Source organism: Stegodyphus dumicola, chromosome X1 (assembly GCF_044657685.1).
Source record: "Stegodyphus dumicola isolate Sdum_Otavi_A_Nest chromosome X1, ASM4465768v1".
In the NCBI taxonomy this organism is placed as follows: Eukaryota; Metazoa; Arthropoda; class Arachnida; order Araneae; family Eresidae; genus Stegodyphus; species Stegodyphus dumicola.
In genome coordinates this window covers 169,738,864-169,761,908 of record NC_140780.1, presented here as the reverse complement: position 1 = coordinate 169,761,908, position 23,045 = coordinate 169,738,864, and the positions used below count along the sequence as shown (strand labels likewise).

The following is a 23,045-nucleotide window of genomic DNA, read 5'->3' as shown; positions in this document are numbered from 1 at the left end:
CATCTCTTTATTAAAAGAAGTGCTTATTACCCTGTCTTCTTCCAGGCAAGTGTCTCTATACTGGGTACGTAGTCATCAAGGTACCCAAGGTAACGAAAGGGCTGACCTCTTTAGTTAAAGAAGCCACAAGTCACTCCTTCATCGACTCAAAGATACCACTTTCCATAGTCGCTGCCAAACACAAGATCTTCTGCACCTTCATGTCCATCTGGCAAGCTCGCTGGGACGACTCGGACACTGGTCAACACACCTACTCCATCTTTCCCGCGATTTCCACCAAAAAGCTGAAAACAGGTTTCTATCTACAACAAGCTTTCACAAATCACGGAAGATTTCCAGCATACCTCAGCAGGTTCTGCCATCAAAACGTAAAATGCGCCTGCGGAGCTTCAGCTTCTTCAGCAGATGTTTCACGTTACATCCACGACTGTCCACTCACTTCTCCCCTCAGAGCCTTCCTTCCTCAGCTTCAGGGATCACATTGCCTCAAAGATCTTCAGTATTACTATGGACAGTGGGGCGTCAGAACTATCATAGAGTATGTCTATTCTAAGAGAAACATAATCATAGCAGATAACCAGGTCTAAACACGTGACGAAATGTAAAGGCAGCAAGACTCAACTCATGCATATATGTAAATATCTCTAAGCTAACTAACCCTTTTTGCTAATTTTATACTAACATTCCAAAAAAATTGTAAGTTAGAGCACCCATCAAAAGTAATAACTATTGTTAAATCTGTTTATCTACAATAAGGTTGAAAAGATAAACAACCAGAGGGGTGAAGCAGGCAGAATAATAAATAAATAAATATTTACATTATTCCAGCCATTATTGAAATGCTAATGAGTGACTTCTCTCCATTAACGAGTCCAAAATTAAATCATCACTTATATATATCTATATATATCTACTTGTACAAAAATGTATGTAATGATAAAAAATTAGCTCCAATATTGCAGATCAAAGAGGGTCTCCTCCCCCTCTCAAAAAAAAAAAAAAAAAAAACTAGCTGCAGTGCTACTTTACAATTTTTCAGAATTCCAAAATACTGTTCCCTCAATGTCGCAATGACTTCTGTGCTGAAAATATAAAATATCCATGTATTTTAATGAATTAAATTTTAAAAGATTAGGCAAATGTATAAAAAATTATATACTCAGAACTAACAGCACTAATTGCTAAAATTCTAACAGGACTAATTTCAAGAAATCTTATATATCTATATATATAGTACAGCACAAAGGACCTTAGACATAATTATAGTAAAAGCTGTTAAAGAAGAGATACATCAAATAAAAATAGGCTACCCATTGTTGGTTTACTATATGATTTTTGGTCAAACTGGGACAAGTTTGAGAAAATACAACAGAAAATATAACCTACCAAGATAAGACGCTATGACTCAAAAGGATAAATAAAATTTAATAACTGAACTGAAATATTAAGACGTTATCAGTATTTATCACTTTGTTTAAAACAGCTTTGAAATAAATTCAGATGAACAATAGGCTGACTTAAAAGCCAAGATTATGAATTGCATCATGAAATGCAAAATGCGTCTTTAGATGCTATTAAGATTTGTCACTTAAATCAATTCCTTATTAACACGTGGTATTTATATATATTTGATGACGTTTCTGACACTGCTACTAGGCTTGCCTTATATTTCACGCATTTCAAGTGATTTGTAATGTGTAAATGCCTACCATGAGCTACTGAAAGTTATGAGAAATGCAATTTACAGTTCACTCTTTCATTATGATCAAAAACTGTTTTTCAAAATCAGATAACCCTTTCTTAATACATCAATAAATACATAGTTTCTTTTTGGGATTTTGGAAAGTAAATTAATTCAATATACAGTAGAAAATAATAAAATAATCACAAATGCTGAATTTCAATTTGACCTCAACTAAGACAGCACATGTACCAATTAAGTTTCAGTATTAAAATCACTAACTGAAAAAAAAAAAAACAGATCTCATATGCTACATGCTTTTATAAATTCTGTGACAAATGTATCTAGATGAAAAAATAAAACATATAAATTGACTAGCCCACAAACTATAATTCTGGGGAAAAAACATCTAGACCAGCGATTCTCAATCGGCAATAATAGGTAGTAAACAAAGAAACAAAGTATTTTTAACTCTTAAATTCAAAAACTAAATGCCTCACATCCTATTTAAATTTCTTCTCTAACACTCATAAATTTACATTATCAGAGCTTTGTTCAAGGTCACTAGCCACTCACAAACTTTAGCAAATTCACCTGTTTTTATTTTCACAAATATTTAGCCATAGACATAAAATTTGTCATAAATGTTGTTTTTAAAGAGTAATAGAAATGGATGTTGTATTTCATACAAAATTATAAGTTCCTATAAAAAGATAATAGCATCTCATTAATTCTTTTAGAGTTGATCGATTTATTAGCATGTCTACACTTTACGCCGCCACCATTTCCTGGTTCATATTGCTCTAATTTCAGTTAGAATAATTTTTTTCTGTCGATTTGCTCGCATGTATTTTTTGTTGCTTTATATTCCTTTCTTTTCTATGCAATTTCAGAATATTCATCATGTGTTTTTGAAGAACTCTTAACACATTGTGCATTTAAATATTTGTGAAAATAAAACAAACCTAGATTTTCAAAATGGATAAATGGCTAGGATTGACTAAGCGGAAAAATGATAATTCACAGGTGATCGACCCAGGACAATCTACTAGCACTACGAATACTGAAAAGAACATTGTTAACTTAAATTATAATGAGAGTTATTTTCATTTGGGTTTACTAGAAATGGACATTCAACCTCAATGTGCTGTTTGCAGTGAACTACTATCCAAGCAAAGTATGAAACCATCATTTCTTAAAAGACATCTTGAATCTAAGCATGCCAATATAAAGGATAAATCTGAAGAATATTTTAAAAGGAAATTATTGGAGTTCAAAAACAGTAAACAAGTAATAAAAGGTTTTACTACTGCAAATTAAAAAGTTTTCGAAGCTAGTTAACTACTAGTAAGCCTAAGAATTTCCGAGACTGGGCAAACTCACACTATTTGAGAAAACCTTATATTACCACCAGCAGCTAAAGATACTGTTTTAACATTATTCAATGAAAAAGTGGCTAATGAACTTAATAATATTCCATTATCAAATGATACAGCAAGTCTACAAACTCATAAAATCTTAAATTCTATACAAGAGACATTTATTTAAAAAATAAAACACACAGAGTATTTAGCACTGCAGTTGGATGAAAGTACTGATATAACGAATTTTGTTCAATTAGTAGTTTACATACGCTTCGAAGAAGATAATTGAATTCCTGATGAGTATTTATTTTATGAATCTCTTCATGATAGAGCAACTGCAAGTGGAATTTTCAAATTAATTGACAATTTTATGTCTAAGAACGATATTCCTCGGAAATAAATGCACTGCCGTATGCAGTGACAAAGCTTGAGTTTTAATAGGAAAACATTCTGGTGTTATTTCTCAAATAAAGAAAGTCACACTTGAAACTAAATTTATTACTGCTCCATTCATCGTGAAGCTTTAGTAGCCAAAACAATCCCCGAAAACCTGAAAATCATTAATTTTATTAAAAGGAGAGTTTTATATTAAGAAATATTTATAGTTTTATGCCAAGAAATGGGCAGTAAACATGAAACCCTTGTGTTACATTCTGAAGTTATGTGGTTGGTTATACAGAGCCAAAGTTTTAAATCATCTGTTTGAACTTTGATGAGGAATTAAAATTCTCCTCTGTGATTCAAAATTTGAATTGCGAAAAATGTTCATTTATGGGTGGCACGCTTACCATATTTAGCTGATAGTTTTGGAAAGTATAATGAATTAAATTTAGGATTACAAAAGCAAAGTGTTAATTTGTTTACTATTAGAGATAAAATAAATAAAATAATAAAAAAACTCAAGCTAATACTCAGAGAATTGGATAATAATATTTTAAGCTTTTTACCACTTTTAGAAAATGTTCTAACTGAGAATAATTTGAAAATAAAAGAAAAATCAGCATCCGACATTAAAAATCATTGTTTCTCCTTGATAAATAATTTCAACATGCATTTTCCCAAGGATTATGAAAAAGAAAATTTGATTAGAAATCCATTTTGTTCAAATGTACCTGAAATTGTGTCTCGTGAAGAAAAAGAACAACTGACAGAAATTTCCTGTGATCAAACACCAAGTGAAGATTTCAAAAATAACTCACTTTTTAACTTTTGGCTGAACTGAAATTAAAATCATTTCAAATAAAGCTATTATTTCCCCCCCCCCCAGCCTATTTGTGTGAACAAGGATTTTCTTCCATATTATATTTGAAAAATAAACAGAGCACAAAATTAAAAGGGCATCTTAATTAACAATTAAAACCAAGTGAAATAAGACCAGTCATAGAGAAATTGATCTCTTTTAAAAACATGCCCAAATTTCATACTAAATTTCAGAATTTAAGTATTATAACTCAAATTTTGAGAGTTAAAATGGTAACCAATTTTTAATCCAGTATTTTTTATGTGTGAATAGTTAATAGAAATAGCCAATGGGTAAAATATATTTTTTTTAATATTCAAATATATTTTAAATATAATTGTCAATATGCAATACATACATATAATATATATATTTCTATTGAGAAATTGAAAAATAATCATACTAAAATGCAGTGGTGCTACTAAAATTCTTCAATTTTTGTTTAGATGGTACGTGTTAGTCAAAAGGTTGAGAACTGTTGATCAAGACAACATTAAAAGTACTTAGATCTAGACACAAAATATTTTGAATGGCAATAACATGTCTAACAAGAGATATTTTAATTGCCAAATCACCATTTTACTTCAGGATGCACTGCTTTTACTACTTGCATATTTGGGACTTTTATAATTTTACCAAATAAACAGGACAAAATTCCCAACTGGCCGGGATATCAGGATCACTTTATCAAACTGGGATAATCCCAGTCAAAATGAGTCATCTAGTAAGCCAATATATATATCTAATGAATACATAACCACAATCCTTTACACGAATTGGCACCCAAGGATATACACTGTTTTGCAAAAAAAAATCGAAGCACCAAGGACTTTTGTGATCATGACGATATTTGGTATGGAAAAACATCTTGATCGAACATGCAAATGATCAAAGTTTCAAGGCAAATGAACACGAATTGAAATCATAGCACGCATTTCTGGTGCGCAATTCCCAAAGTATAAAACCAGTAACAGAGGCAGAAAATTTATCTTTTTTTTTTGTTGCTGCCATTGTAATTCCGTAAAGAAGCAACTAAAGATGCCATTACGACAATATCCAAGACCTTACAGACAACTAAACAACTTTGAACATAGTCGCATTGTATGGTTGCTTGAAGCTGGGTGGTTATACCGAGCAATAGGCTGCCACCTGCAGCATACAGCCACTGCTGTGCAAAATTATTGGAAGCAATGGTTGCTAAAAGGAAATTGTCGATGAAATGAAGGCTCTGGACGGAAGGAGCACAAATGTGAGGCAAGATAGGATAATTGTTTGCCAGGCCCAAACCGCCTCAACGGTATCATGGTTGACTATTCAGCACACTACAACTATGTCTATACCTCCTGTAGTACTGTCCACCATCTCACGTCACTTGTCTAAAGCAGAGTTATGCTCATAGAGGCCTTTAAGAAATTTGCCTTTCACCCCACAACATCGGCGGAGCCGTCTGGAGTGGTCTTGCAGATGATCATCATGGCTGCCATCAGACTGGCATCGTACAGTGTTCAGCGATGAATCTCACTTCACTCTTGAAGCAGATGACCACCATGTTCGTGTCTGGAGAGGATGGGGCCAGCAGTCCAAATCAGCCTTTGTTTTACAAAGGCATACAGCCATAACCCATGGTGTGATGGAGTGGGGCACTATTTCTTATAACAGCAAGTCATCTTTATTCATCCTCCATACATCTTTAACAGCTTAATGATATGTTGATACCCTCCGTGCATTACCCTTCATGCCACGTCATCCTAGACATTTTCCAATAAGACAATGCCAGGCCACATACTGCTCGCATATCTCTGGACTGTCTCCGTGCAATTGATACTCTTCCTTGGGCAGCAAGGTTACCACATCTTTCACTTATCGAGCATGGTAAGGCCGCCACATTCGAGCACCACAAAATATCGCAGATCTGGAGCTACAACTGATGAATGCCTGGCAGAATGTGTCGCAGGATAACATTAGGAACCTCTACCCCTCCTTCCTTCGACGAATTCAACCATGAATTGCTGCCAGGGGCTGTTCGACAGATTACTAATTTGAACACTCAATGGATGATTGTGAGCCATGAACAGGTACTATGACCTTGATTTTTTTAATCATTTTATTATCTGTGTATGAGCTATACATATATTCAACTTCATTAAAAACGACCACTTCCTTCATGGTGCTTCGATTTTTTTGCATATATATATACACACATACATAAGAGTATATATATATATAATGAATGAATAACCTCGATCCTTTACATTAATTAGCAGAAAATTCATTACTTCCTACAAGCTTTTTGAAAATCATTTAATATCCATAAAACTTCTCAAACAATCAATCAAATAAGAAATCCATTTCCAAAAGTTGCTAGGAAGAAATCATGCAAAGGAAAAATTTTTATGTCACAACTTCCTTCATTAAAAAGATATTTTTCCCGGGATCTTTTTTATTCCATTTCTTCTTAAATTATGAGAAATGATGAAAAGCCACTTAATCTAGACATACTGATGACAAGTACAGTTAAGTTCGAGATGCCTAACCTTCGGTTATCCGACTTATCATGAAAATGATTTATATATAAGAAAGCAGTATTATAACTTTTTTGATAAAACTCATTAATGCTAATATGATTGCTGTTATTAACCTTCTTTGGATATCCACTAGACATACACGTTGGATGCAAATCCGCTTAAGAAGACAAATTCATTTGCATCACAAATAGTTTGCCATTCTTTGGCAACTGTGTACGAGGCGTATTCGGAAACTAAGTACTGTTTTGAAAAAAAAAAATAGTAAAACAATTTTTTCGAATCCAATTTTATTTTTACATGAAAATACATGTCTTAAACTATTTTTCAACATAGTTTCCGCCAATGATCAAACACTTGTCATAGAGAGTGACCAGTTTTTGTATACCATCGTCAAAGAAACTTCCCGCCAGTTTCGATAACCACGACTCCACAGCATTTTTCGTGTCATCGTCAGATCCAAAGCGCTTGCCACCAAGCTCGTGCTTCATGTGCAGGAACAAGTGAAAGTCGGACGGCGCCAAGTCCGGGCTGTACGGCAGGTGATCGAACTGCTCCCAATGGAACTATCGAATTAACGATTGAGTGATACCAGCAGTATGGGGCCGAGCATTGTCATGGAGCAACACAATTCTTTTACTGAGCATTCCTCTTCGTTTGTTTTCAATGGCACGCCTTAGTTTTTTTAAAGTCTCACAATATCGTGCCGCATTAATGGTTTCACCTCTGGAAAGAAATTCAGTAAGCAAAATGCTTTTCATATCCCAGAAGACAGTGCACGTGATTTTTTGTGATGACATTGTCACTTTGAATTTTTGTTTTTTCAGAGAATGAGTGTGTCTCCACTCCATCGATTGTTGTTTCGATTCTGGTGTGAAATGACACACCCAAGTTTCATCACCTGTCACAATTTGATTTAAAAAGTTTTCTCCCTCATCACTGTACCGCGTGAGAAATGTCAGGGCACTATCAAGTCGCTTTGTTTTGTGAACATCAGTGAGCATTTTTGGAACCCATCGGGAACACAGTTTGGGATAATTCAAGCGTTCAGACACAATTTCAAACAAAACAGTACGTGAAATTAGTGGAAATGCCTCTGAAAGAGTTGTCATTGTGAAGCGTCTGTTCTCATGAATTGCTTCATCAACTTTCCTTACCAAATCATCGGTGACAACAGAAAGCCGACCACTCCGAGCCTCGGCGAGGACATTTGTTCGACCTGCATTAAACATTCTTACCCACTTTCTCACCATTCCATCATTTATCGCGTATTTACCGTAAACTTCTGTCACTTGAGGATAAATTTCGGCCGGTTTAACATTCCTCGCGTTCAAAAATTTAATCACGGCACGAATCTCACAGTCAGAGGGAGAACTAATTGTCTTAAAACATTTTGAATGTGCACAGCAAACTGAAAACACAACATAGAGCAACCAAAATAGCGACAATTTAAAGTCAGTGAACAAGAAAGACTAGTGCGCATGCGCGGGACGCCTACCACAGTGCTGCGACGGCGCTAGAATGAAACGGTACTTAATTTTCGAATACGCTACGTATATAGCTTCGTTTTTTATTCCTTGATCTTCAGAATATAAACTTTTTTATCACTTTCCTTGTTTAACACATTTCTAAAGTGTACACAAAGGCTTGCTTCTCCTCTAAGAAATGCTTTGTAGACCTCCCATCTGAGGCAGCTATAACTTTTTTATGTTATTTCATTTTACATTTAATACATTTCAGTTTTTTCAAAGAAATACTTTTTCATGTATAGCATACAGTGTTAGAATTTATGTATCTGAATCGGAGGAGTATTGAAAAATCCACATAATCTGCTGCAAGATCATATTTTATTTTAACTTCAACAATCGGAAGACAATGAAAATGCATTAAATAGTAGAGATTTGGCGACTGCATTTCCGAATCAAATGACAAAGTCAGCTTCACAGTTTCAACATATGACATAATATACTTACGAAAGTTTGTGGCCCATTATAAATATTAAATATTTTCTTTGGAAACATTCTAGTAAATATTTTTAAACATTAGAACTATATTTCTTATATTAGTTATTTAAACAAAAACCTACAATAAAACACATTAAAGTACGTTACTTTTTGATTATCTGCACCCTAGTTTTACCACGCAATAAAACTGCCCATGTTTGGGCATATTTTTTAGTACAAATGGAACAATAGCCAACTTAGGCATTCACATACTACAAACATCTTTCAGTACACATGGATTTGCATGCTTTATATGAAGCTGTTATTCTGATGACCAGTATCTGCTATCTATAAGAATGTAAAAGCTTGCTTTAGTCTTTAATTTTCCGCATAAAATTTCTTGTTTCTTTTTAAACACTTCATATTATTATTAGTTATATGAATAGAACAGTACTATGAGCCCTAAAAATTAAACAAGCCTTTCCTGCCAATGACTTCACAACTTTTTATGCGGGTACAGCCAATCAGAAAGTATTAAAACCTTTTATTGATAATACTCACTATGAAAATGAAATTAATTTTAAGAGATAATAGAATAATACATTTAGTTTAAAAGTGACCCATGGGGAACAAGTCAACTAAGATATATTCAAATGGGTTTTGTCTTTATTCTGACACCTCCACTTGAATTAAAGAAAAAAGCATCAGTCATGTTGAATATATATTTTCTGCTAGAAGTATCAATTTGAGACATGCATTTTTCTATACAAAATTTTATATGTGTTGTGCTATAATAGAAAAGATTTAAAGAATCTCTTTCATCATTTCTTTCTCGGAGCTTCAGGATAAAAAGCTGATGTTGTTAGGATAAAAAGCTCTCCTGAGTTTTACATCTTATCAGGACTGGTAAATTTCTGCCAAAGTGGATAAAATGTTTTGCTGTGTATTTGTCGAGGTCAAAACGATATAATTCCCCACCAGCTCCTAGAAACTGATTAAAGCAACTCAAATGCCTAATTTGGTCAATTAGTTGTCTCATGCATGTTTCATTCAGGCTACCTGCTAGTGTCAACAGAAAAAAGAATAATGCTTCCTCACAACAATAAGTGTCCACATATGCCATTGAGTATGGGAAGTAAAAAAAAAAGCACGCATGTGTTCAGTTTTTGACAAATTGGTGAAAGCATTTTTCCAGTTTATCTTACAGATTATAATAACATCTCCCTTTTACCACTAGAAAAGCACTTAAACACATTCAAAACAGTTTCTTAATTTAAAAAATGGACCCAAAGAAAAATGGTATTTGCAGTTTTAGAGGATAAATTTATTGAGCAAAAAATGGTAATAGCATTACTGACAAATTTCAGTGTTCTATTCAATATTATTTCAAAAGCTGCATTCAAAGGAAATTACTTTTGGAACTGGTCAAAAATTCCACAGATAAGAGTTTGGTCTTTGGATATCTATCTTATTTTTCTAACACATATATGTCAAAATGAATGTAAACTAAAAAAAATATATAATAATAAATTAAATTTTAAAAAATGTATAAATAAATAAAAAGGTGTTGACATGGGTATTCCAATAAATTTTGCCTTAAAGAAATCAATAAGCATAAAAATTAATAATTTATTAAATGCAATACCTCATTTTCTTTTCCCTTTTTAGAATTTTTCTTCTTTTTACCAATAAAACGGGCTGCTAGTTTCGTTGAGCTTGTTTCTTCTTCAAGCTCTTCACTGGCAGAACTAGCAGACTGATCGATACCAGCTTCAGAGTCTATCCAACTAACAGTATCAGCAAAATCTTCATCAGCCTGATTAATCTGTTGCAAATCCACTTCTTCATATATGTTATCTTCTGGAGTTTGCAAACCTATAAAGCAAACCATTTTCTCTTAAAAGGAGAAAATAATTATGAGATAAACAGCTAAAAAGAATTTCAGAATTTATTATTAGCCAGTGACAGCGAAGGTTTTTATGCTAATGAAATTATTTCTATTACATGAAATAAAGTAAACAGTTGGCACTAACACGCATACAAACAGTCAAAATTGGGTTATATAGCATCCTTTCAATTCTGTGTCATAACATCTGGGTAACTGAAAATTTACTCAACAGATTTCAGAATTTTGCATGACCTTTTTCTTAAATAAGACGATTAAACCTTCACAAAGATCATTATTGAATTTTACTTTAGCAATCTGCAAATATTCTTTTCAATTTACTTTAAACTAAACTAATAACCTAAGACAATTATTTTCAACAGTACTTTTTTTCATCACTCAATGTTATGACTTGAAACCAAAGCTACTTTTATTCAGGAGAAACTACTTTATACTGCACTGTAAAATATTCAAAGTTCAAAATTTAGAACTTTTTTTCCTAAATCAAGCATTAAAACTTGCAATTAAAGGATAACCTGAAAAATATAATTATTAATTAAAGTTTTCAACAGATGTCCAATGGTATAGTTACTTACGTTAATATATCCACAACTGAATGTAAACTAAGACTTCTAATTAGGTGACTGCCTTGTTATGTAATAGACACATGTTAGAATTCAGGTGTGGAAGGTTGTTTGAAGTTTATGTGGTTTATGACAGTGAACAGCATTCTTTAGTATTGACTCTATCATTTAGTGGAGGGCAAAAGTATTGGTCAATTGGTAGAGGGGGAAACAAAGCTAAACAGGGGTCATCCAGGATCTAAATATCTCTCAAAATATCATATCAGGAAGCAATGAATCAGCTAAGAGGCATACTAATCTAGAACAATCAAGAGCAGCAACTGCATATGAAAGCTATTTTCTGTTATCTCCATATAGAAGAAATCATGAAACATCTACAAAAGCATTGGTTTCAAACCTTCAAGCAGTCACAGCAACTTGAATTAGTGATTGTACTTACGCATGAAGACTTCAGGAGGATGGACATTATGAGAAAGCTAATTGGTTGTGTCCCACTCGCTACCTTCCAAAGGGGCAGCATTTAACTTGTTTTGATCTGGAAGAGAGGGACATGCAACTTTGCATTCCTTGTTCATGGAAATAATACTTCTGCAGAAGCAGTTTTTGGTTTGAAGTAGAATCATCAAAAATGGTCATACCAAGCTGCATTATCTTCAATGGATATTCTGTAACCAGTCACAGATATGTGAACAAGGTCATGAAATAACATGCAAGGCTGTTTGAAAAGACGCTGGCCAGTTTTTTGCTAATAGATGTCAATACTCATCTGCATCAAATATCTGTAGCATCAGGAAACTTGGAAACAGAAAATATCACTTTAATGGATTGTCCAGCTTATTTGCAAGAAATGAACTGATACAGCTATAGGGAATAGGCTGATAGAGTAGGGGCTGACAACCTGCACTGCAACAAATGCTCCCCATACTTTCTACGGTTTGAAAAGTGCACTTTCAAAAGCCTCTGGGAAACAAGAAGAATATTCAAATAAGAAAGGTTTACTAATTCAGTTAAAGCCACACCAATTTTTCCTTCTTGCTCAGTTTTATTCTGCTGATATGGTTTATCCTAAATTTATAAGAGAAATTCCGTTATTAACAGAAAAGAAAAAAAAAAAAAAAAAAAAACCTCGAGCATGGAATTTGAATATATCTTAGCCAACTTCTCTCACTAACAACCTCTCTACAGAACTTTCAGTTCAATAGATTTTTAACCACTTACTTAACACAAAAATACTACAGTAACAAATTTTGACACCTAATTTGAGATTTAAACCAGAACCCAACAAGAAAACAAATCAGCTGACCATTACACCATATGTGGTGAACGAGCAAGAAATAGCCAAAAACAGGATATATATACAAGTACAATAGAATATAGATTTTTTTGGCTCTGCAAAATTTTTTTTCTCCCCCTTATTCTGCTTATGATTTTTAATCTTAAAGACTTCATTTTCTTTCACGTAAAGAATAACGCTACGATGTTGAGAAAAAGAACAGTGATGTTTTTTATATTTAATTATAAACAAGTAATATAAAATAGAGCACTGTGTGAAGAAATTTCAAATTCAAAAATAAATATTTAAAACAAATTGTCAACTTAGTGGAGTTTTTATATAAAATAAATAACTTAATTTACTTACACAGCTGAGAACCAATACATGATGATAAAAGTTAATCCTAAATCATTCAGTTATTTCCTTATGCAAGACATTTGTTTCTTCCAATTAAGGCTATAGCTTTATAGCTTTATAGATTCATAGTATCATAAACTCAAGGTATATCATCTGTGTTGTATGTAGCTTAAGTATTTGTCATTTTGGCTGTAATAAGAGCCATTGTTAAAAATGGTACCATATAGCCCTAGGTTACAGAAATGATGTAGATTTTTGTTTGCAACTGTTATACAAATAATTTTTAAAATGAAACTATTGACTGTTAAAATAGCATATCACAGCATGATTTCATTTCAAATCTAATAAAATTTCAAAAATAAAACTTCAGTTTATTAGGATGCAAGCCACAGTCAAGAAACCCGACAACTGCAGTCTGGCCATTAATAGCACATATCCGTGTATGTATGGAAGAATTATCAACAATGTGATTCAATAGTAAATGATTTGACTTGTTTTCAATACTAAATGACAAATTACCTACAAGTGTAGGTATTTTGCGATTTCGTCCTTCTATACAGCAGGTAAGAGCCAATTTCTTTCATCAGGACCTGATGAAATCCCTCCTTAGGTAGATAACTACTGAAGGAATCAACCAGCTCTGTTTTAAAAGGTATTTTAGGGTAATGAACACATCCAAATACTTTTTTTGATTAGTTTTGTGTGTTCTTGTATATGATGTCTCAATTCAAACTATTCTTAATTCAACCCAAAAAATTATTTTTAACTCGGTCAGCATCCCCAACTCCCATGCATAAACATGACATAGGATGATTTTTATTGCTTTTCACACTGCATGTTTTATTCCACAACAACCAAGTGAATTTCAGACTGTTCTTCTTGAATTTGATCTTTCTTAAGGACCGAATTGTAGCAACAGTTTTTTTTCCCCTTCTTGTTTTTCACAAGCAAGCTTGTCACACTATACTATGATTGTTATGACAGGAGCTGTCTTTAAAAAAATTTTAAGAGAAAATAATGGAGTGCATGCCCAGACAGGGTAAGATTTCCTTATTTATGATAACAGGTCTTCTAGATTGAACAGCATCAATAAAAATGATAACAAGCAATGAGTTTTATTCTATTACTTGTAATGGAAATGGTCCTATAAATTTATATGATGAATTAGCTGATTAAAAAAAAAGTGAAACTTATGTACAACAGATGATATAGAAACAGAAAAAGAAAGAGAAGCACAAAATGGGTTCTTTTAAAAGATGCAAATAAAAACTAATTGTCCTTAGAATAATATATATAAAGAAACTTTAGTTCAAGCATTGGATGAAAGTTTAGATTTTGATTCTAATGTGCTGAATTTGGAATCCACAAAATTTTTCATGTCCAGAAATCACCATAAGGCTCTTTGATTTTATTCATTAACAGAAAACATAGAAGGCGTGATTATTCTAAAAAATGCAGTCTGAAGTTTTTTTGTAACTCATTTAGTGAAGGGCAAACTAAATGAGTTACAAAACTCATTTAGTTTACCATAATTTCATGAACTACCATAATATCTAATAATGACTAACTACCATAATTTCATTCATTAAGTTTGAAAACAAAGATAAAGATGGAATTTTAGCATTCAAAACCAAAAGTGCAAATATTGCTTTAATATTTAAATGTAGAGTGCTCTGATGAATGAAACTTTCAAATAGTGTCTGTTATGACTTGAATAGTTTTATACAGTACAAAGGTTCGATCCTGACTCGAGACTTCAGCGATTCCGGATTTGGCATTTTTCCTGATATTAGATCAGCAGTTTAAAACTTGTAAGATGGCATGTAGAAATTATAAAATTAAAAATATGAAATTGTGATTTATGGGATAATGAAGTATTTATGATTTAAAGGGTAGCAAAATTTACGAAAAAACAGCTTAATATTTCAAAATCGTAAAAAAAACAACCTTGTATTTAGCGTAGGTATAATGAAACACTCAATTGAACACGTGGTCCTTATCAGCACTGCACTGGCCGCCTACTTTTACTGAGCCAGGCCATCTGATCAAGCATAAAGAAATATTAGCGAAGTTAAAATAGGGAACGAGGGGCAAATGCACCTTACACTCAAAATCTGCAGTTCAGATTTTGAGCGTAAGGTGCATTTGCCCCTCGCTCCCTATTTTAACTTCGCTAATATTTCTTTATGCTTGATCAGATAGCCTGGCTCAGTAAAAGTAGGCGGCCAGTGCAACTCTGATTAAAAATCTAGTTATAACCACGTGCAATGCTGATAAGGACCACGTGTTTCTGTGACTCCTTCTCCTATTTTCTTCTTTCGATGTATTTCTTTCTCCTGACAAGGAGGGACCTTTAGCTGCCCTCGAAATCGATTGAGTGTTTCATTATACCTACGCTAAATACAAGGCTTTTTTTTTTACGATTCTGATTGTCACATTAGCGTGTTTCTCTTCTAGTCTAGCTTAATATTTATTCGTTTACTTTACTGAACACTTCTTTCAATGCAAGTTGTTTAAATTGCTTTCTTTGTGCTAATATTTTATCTTTAATTCTGTAGTCAGACATAATTTCTTATTCAGTTACGAAGTTCCATTGTTTAAGTCCTGTTATTGCTGTGCCGTGAATTCCAACTAACTTGTCAATCAAAATTTTTTCGTTTCAAACAACTTCTCAGTCACTTTCTGCACTATTGGTAGCTGTATTTCCTGAATTTAGAACCATACTACAGATTTTGCCATCTGTTAATTTATTGATAATTGCGGCATTGTCGTCGCAATGAAAAACTGTTATATCATCTTCATTTATTACCTACCGCTTCTTCACATTTCTTTAAATAAATCCATTAATTGGAAAATTTAATCTTTGTTTTGCAATTTCCGAAAACCTTCATGTTCGCGATCATCATCTTCAACATCCTCACCATGAAATATTGTAGTTAGCCGTGAATTATACCAAGCAGTTTTTAAAGTAGGAGACACATCCTCCTACGATCTTCCAATGCTCAACAAAGCAGATTTTAAGTTAAAATATTTCAAAAATTCTTAAATAGTCCCTTCATTTTCAGGAAATTTAACAAAGATTTTAAAAATTCTACTTTCACTTTTTAATTTAAACATTTGAATTTTCAGCGACAGCACTATTCAGATATCTATAGGCTGAATAATGAACATACAATTTAGATGAAAGAATAATAGATACAATATCTTCACTAGAATTTTAAGTGAAATATGAGCCAAACAATTGTCTGCAGTGAGGACAATTTTTGCATTAGCAGGTAAACCAACCGAATTCTGCTGAGCCTCAGGTATGAAATGATTTTCAAACCAATCAGTTGTCAACATCTGTGTCATCCATGTACTTTTATTTGCACGATATATTAACAGGAAACTCTTTACTCCTTTAAATGTCCAAAGTCATGCATTTTTTCCGATTACGAAAAGTTATAAGGTATTTCTCTCGCCTTCTTAACATGCCTTCGCGGTGCAATTCAAAAAGTTCCTTTTTCTGTTTTCTTATGTCATATACAGTTGGTTTTCCAATGCAATACGCCTTGCATAATTTTGAGATGGATATACCTTTATCCAATTTTTGCAGCAATTCCACTTTTTGTTTATTTTGTTTACAAAATATAAGGACGGCAAAAATTAAGAACTCAGGGAGGCACTTAGTAGCAGAAATTAGGGCCTGCTTCGCCATAATTTGGAACTGAATGTGATCATAGGCCAAAAATGTCTGTCCCTTTCAAATTTTGTTATTCAACCTCTTTGTTTTGTAACCTAATTTATTTTTTTAAATAAAGAAATTTCACTATTTTAAATATGAGCTACGAGCATATTATATTCATTATAAAAATTAACTGCAGAAGTATTTTACTTTAGCAAATCAATAAAAATAATTTGCCTTCACTTCATGTTCATTGCATTATATGTACACAGCATCGAGGTTTGCTGATTTCGGCTCATGCAAAGATTTCTGGTTTCGGATTCAAGTGTTAGAATCACTGTTGCTGTAAAATTTCAACAGCTTTTCTGTATTTTTCGTATATCATACACAATCGTATCGCAATTCCATACGATTATGCTATAAACTGAGGAGTAGCACCTGTTTCCATCTTTTGCAGAATTTGCACCTTTCACATTACCGTCAATGCAACGAGTTTATGTTTTTCAACGTTGCAATGATTTTACTGCTTGCAACGTAATCTGTAATTGTATTAAAAAGGGCTGAAATTAAAAATATTCTTAATTTATCCACAAAATATCAGGATAAAAAAAGGCAACACTAAATAATCTTGTGAAATAACAAAGCTCAGAAAGTACAACAATGTGAATCGTGAACTTGAAAGAAGAGTAGAGTGAATCGTCTGCTTTCTTACCTCGATGCAGATTAGAGGGGAAAAAAACTTTTATCATGATGTGAATAATTTGGTATTTCCGTTATGACTCATTATTATTCGATAATTATGAAGTCATTATTCAATAAGTATTTTTTCTTCGATATTTCGTACTCAATGTCGCAGTTTCCGGAATCTCTAAACTGAATGTTCCTATTTTGAGAGGCAACGCGGATTTCAGGTCAGCGGATTTTCGGTATTTGACTGTATTACTAGCCATTTTCCCTACTTCAGATGGGATGCATTATAGAAGTGGCAAGTATCAACTTTCTTCAAGTTAGTATATATATATGTATATACATATTTTCTTTTTGAAGTCTGTTACCCTAATTTTTAATACAAAAATAGTACTTCTTTTTCCCTTTTACATTAAAATATTGTTTATTATATACTTTTAGAAGATATTTGTATTATCATTTAAATTACACATTATGCAAGGGAGCTTTTTTTAATATTTTGATTTGAATGTCAAATCCGTTACTTGTCCGTTACCTTGTTACTAGTAACAGATTTCACTTAAAGTAAGACTTGACATTATTTTTGCACTGTGGTTAATAAGTGTTATTTTAGCATCCAAAATGGCTTTAATACCTGAAAAAAAGCAAAGGTGCTATAGAGAAAGGCTGAAACAAAATCCAGAAAAATATAAACAAGCAGAAATAAAGATAATGAAAGGTAAAATTATTAATTATGGTAGTTAGTCAATGATATTTGTAATCACTTATGTAAAAGTAATGGACAAAATAACTTAATAATGTTGATACATTCATATTTACTTTGTATACAAATTATTAAAAAAGGTTCTTTCTATTTTACGGGGAAACAATTACTCACAAAAAAAATCAGTGACTTCTCAGTGAGAGGTCAGAGGTATCAAAGAAAGGTATCAGAGAATCAAATGGCATTCAGCGCAGAAAATTCAATCATCAGTTTTAGAAGCAACTTCAATTCAAAACGAACAGATTGTATCTAACTCTTCAAATGTAAATGTTAAATTTTGCAGGAATAAAAAAAAAAGATGATGCAAGAACTTGGCTTTAAAGCAAAAACTTGTTTAAAAAAATTTGTAACATGAGGATATTAGTAGAGGCATAGCACGCAAAAGAGAAACAATAACAAAGAAGAAGCGACAGAAATATTATTTGACTGATAAAATGAAAAATTTATATAAAAAATATTGTAATGAAAATTCCAATTCCTGTAACTACATTCATTAGATTTTATAATTTTTCATGTCCTTACACCTAGTGCTGAGAATAGGAATACATGTGCACGTATTGTACAATGTAATTTTAAACACAAAATTTAATTAGTTAAAAAGGCATTACAGACAAAATGATATGTCAATATTCATCTATAGCGTGCAATGTAAAATCTATGGTTTGCATGTATAATAACGGCACACACTCTGGTGATAAAAGAGTGGCAGTAAATGTAGCTAACAAAACTGGTATCTTTAATTGGTATTCATGGGGGAAACGAAATGAGGAAAAAAATTGTTACAGGCGGGAAAAAAAAAAAAGAAAGAAAGAAAGAAACTCAAGAGCCAAAACATTATGACCAGCACTACGTTTTGCGATGAACGCGCCTGGATGACGTGGAAGGCACATCATCAGGTGGAAGTGGTATTTAACTGCTGCTGTAGAGTCTAAAGAATCATTCTTTCACTTACTTCTGTGTGTGATGGGAAAGGCTGCAGATCTAAGCGACTTTGATAGAGGGCAGATTGTAATGGCTCGAAGGCTCGGAACAAGTATTTCCGAAACTGCACGACTCACGGGTTGTTCGCGACCTACAGTTGTTAGTATGTATGAAAAGTGGATGAATGACGGTGAAACCAGCAGTAGACGACATGGTGTTGGATGTCCACGCGCTATGAAAGAAAAAGGTCATCAGAGACTGTCTCGCATAACCAGAGCCAGACAGTGGCTCAGCTGAAAGCCGAATACAATGCAGGGCCAAGTAGAAAAGTATCAGAACACACTGTTCAGCGGACACTGTTAGATATGGGGCTACGCAGCAAACGTCCCACATGTGTGCCTTTCCTGACCAAGCGTCATCGCCAACTGCGCCTGCACTGGGCCCGAGAACATCGCAACTGGTCCATGGATCAGTGGGAGAGAGTTGCCTGATCAGATGAATCATGGCTTGTCATTTATCACGCCGATGGCCGTGTCAGGATACGCCGTCTTCCAGGCGAACAGTCGCTCCCTCAATGCACAGTCGGTCATACACAGGCCGGTGGTGGCAGTATTATGCTCTGGGTGACGTTCTCTTGGGCGTCTCTGGGACCCGTGGTTATGGTAGAGCAGACCATGAATGCTACAGGGTATCTGAACATCATTGCGGACCAGTTGCACCCTTACATGGCCTCTGTTTTTCCATCTGGAAATGGAATGTGCCAACAGGACAACGCCCCGTGTCACAAGGCTACAATTGTGTTGCAGTGGTTCCAGGAACTTGATGCTGATTTCCAGTTAATGTCCTGACCTCCTAACTCACCGGATCTCAATCCGATAGAACACATTTGGGATGTCATGAGACGGCAGCTCAGAGGTCAAAGACCACCAATTCGCAATATCTCGGATTTGCTTGACCATTGCTACAACATCTGGTACAATCTGTCTCCGGCCATCTATCAAGGACTTGTGGCATCCATGCCAAGGCGGGTTGAAGCTGTGTTGCGCGCCAAAGGTGGCCCAACTCGTTATTGACAGGTGGTCATAATGTTTTGGCTCTTGAGTGTATGTGTTAAAAAATTATCTAGACAGAAAAATGAAGGATTAGTTGGGTTGTTAATTGAAAAGTTTGAAGCTGATCTAATACGCTTCAAAAAACATGTCTTTAACATTAGTCAGCAGTTCTTAGCCTATAGAATGTGCAAAAACAATCTGGAATTTAATGAAGCTCTTCTATATGTCGATTTCTCGGAAAATTTTGACTGCAGATTCAGTGAAGTACTGTCTTTTCACTATGGTACATCAAGAGCTAAGGCTACTCTTCAGGCAAGTAAGTGTCTTACATACTGGTGGACTACGTCCATTTCTTTTTATATAATCTTGTTGATTTGTAATTGGCATATAAATGATATTCTCTAAAGAATTATCTACTTTCAATAAAACACGTTATAGTAAAATATAAAAAGAAAAATTTATTAAATAAAATTTAGTCATAATAAGTCTTACTGCATTCTACAAAACCATAACAAACTCTCTCTAGATGACACACACATTCTTTAACTCATTCTTTTTACAATTTAAGAAAATATCAATGTTGCCAAAATATTAAAACTTAAAATTACACTATATAAACAAATGGTATCAACTCCCCCCTTATTTGTGTTTAAAGATATAATTTTAATCAGTCATATCCATACTTTAATAGTTCATCATTCAAGTTCACCCTAGGTTAAAATATCCACTTCTTGATTTCGTGAACACACAAACTGAGGAATGATTTGATTCATTTCATATTCATCCTTTACAAAGAAATATTTTCGATGAATGTGCCTTGAACTACTACTTTGTTTTGGTTTTTTTTATCCAATCTGTTTAATTAATGCTTGACTATCTGTTCTAATTTTTATTGATTTATCAATTAGATCATCTTGTCCAAATTCTTCAAGTAAAAAGATGTACCATTTAACTTCACATGCACATTCACAGAATGCTAAAAGTTCAGACAAAAGCAACAAACAAAGAATGGTTCAAATAGAGCAACCATTCTTTGTTTGTTACACTCCCAATTTATGAAATTTTTACCTAATTTAATGAAATAGCTTCCAAATGATTTTCCATCTTCAATAGTACACCAACTTGCATCTGATGAAGCATTTAATTTCCCATTGTCCGAAGTATACACTAAACAAGCATTTTGTGTTCCTTTCATATATCTAAATATCCTCTTCACAGCTTTCCGCTGTTTCTCTCTGGGATCTTGATTATATCTTGACAAATTACTTATTGTAAAAGCTAAGTCTGGTCCTGTTTCTGCTGCTAAGTACATCAATGAACTTAATGCTTCTTGATATTTTGTATTCGACACAGGTGGCGAAGATGCTGTCATCAAGATTTTCACCCAATATTCCTGGAGTCTTGACAGGTTTACATTCATCCAGTTCAAAGTTTTTTTTTTTTTTTTTTTTTTTTTAAAGATTTTAGTTATATAGTTTTCTTGACTGAGCATAAGTTTTCCAGATTCTTGCCAGATGTCTATTCCTAAAAATTTGTGTGTTTTAGTGACTTCTTGTAATGTGAACGATTTAGAGAATTGAGAGATGACGTCATTTATCTCAGAATTTGAATTTCAAATCACCATTAAGTCATCCACATATACTGCTATGATAAGATAGTTGATCTTATCTTTATAAATATAAACACATGGATCTGACTTTAGTCTAGTTAAATTCTTTTCCTTAAGAACTTTACATAATTCATCATACCAGCATTTTCCTGATTGTGGTAATTTATATATACTTTTGTTTACAAGATATACTTTGTTCGGATCTGATATAAATCCAGGTGGTTGTTCCATGTAAATTGGTTTATCCAAGTATCCATTTGAATATGCAGTTTTTACATCGAAAATTCTTATTTTGTAGTTTTTGTAAACTGCAATCGATAACAATGTTCTAAAGGATGCTAGTCTCATTACTGGGCTAAATCCATCTTTATAATCAATTCCTTTTCTTTGATTAAATCCAGTTGCTACTAGTCTTGCTTTGTAAATTGTGTCTAAATTACCCTTTTCATCCCTTTTTGAGGATATCCAGTGGTTTTTAATAAATTTCTTATTGATGGGTCTTTCAACTAATTCCCAGACTTCATTAGCCTCCATTGAACTCAGTTCTTCTATCATGGCTTGTAGCCAGAACTCACTTTCACCAGATTCTACAGCTTCATCATACGTCTTAGGTAATTCTTCATTTGTATTGTACACTACATAATCTTTTAATTTTTCTGGAGGCTTCATTGTTCGCGCTGGTCTTTTCTGTACAGAATTCCATGACTATCATTTCCAGTTGCTTCATTTATTTGTTGATACTCTGTTGGCTTTTCCAAAGAATTGTTATTGTCATGTCCATCATCAGTGTTTGATGGTAAAATTTTTTTCAGCTTCCTCATCTGTTGTATTATCTTCTCTATGGTATCTGTCAGTTATTTCTGAATTGTTTACATTGCCATTAGTTTGTTCCTTATAAAAAAAAAGTTCTTCTAATATTTGATTTTTATCAAATTTTAAAGAATTTTAAATTTTACATCTCTCACTTCTTGAATTTTATTTAGTTCAAGGATATAAATTTTGTATGCTTTTCTCTTCATGCTATAGCTTATCATAATTCCTTTTTGAGCTTTTAGATCCATCTTTCTATGTTTTTCTTGTCTTATATGAACATATGCTTCACATCCAAATCTTTTAAGATAAGTAATGTTAGGCTTGTGTCCTTCATATAATTCATATGGTGTAAACTTTTTATTATTTTTGTGACTATTGTTATTCACATGTACAGCTACTTTAATGCTTTCAGACCAAAATTTTATTGGTAATTCTGCATCAATTAACATAGTTCTAACAAATTCAATTATAGTATGATTAAAATGTTCAGCTTTTCCATTACTTTCCAGAGTATAAGGGGTTAGTTCATGTTTAATTCCCATTTTTTTTTTCAAAAAATTCTTTTATACTTTTAGCTAAAAACTCACTACCATTATCACTATGAATTCCTTTTACTTTCTTTTCAGTTTGTCTTTCTTCTTGAACTATAAGTTTCATTAGAGCTTCTGAAGTTTCACTCTTCTTCTC

At 33.1% G+C, this 23,045-nt stretch overlaps 1 protein-coding gene across 2 annotated transcripts in view; it reads right to left on the bottom strand.

The window, feature by feature from the left end:
• Nucleotides 1–23,045, bottom strand: part of LOC118195868 (rho guanine nucleotide exchange factor 10-like protein) — a 163,668-nt gene that overhangs the window by 93,468 nt on the left and 47,155 nt on the right. For both annotated transcript variants that reach the window (XM_035367208.2, XM_085808331.1), the window contains one exon: nt 10,396–10,625. In XM_035367208.2, coding sequence (XP_035223099.1) covers nt 10,396–10,625 — 230 coding nt within the window. The remainder of the gene's footprint in view (nt 1–10,395; nt 10,626–23,045) is intronic.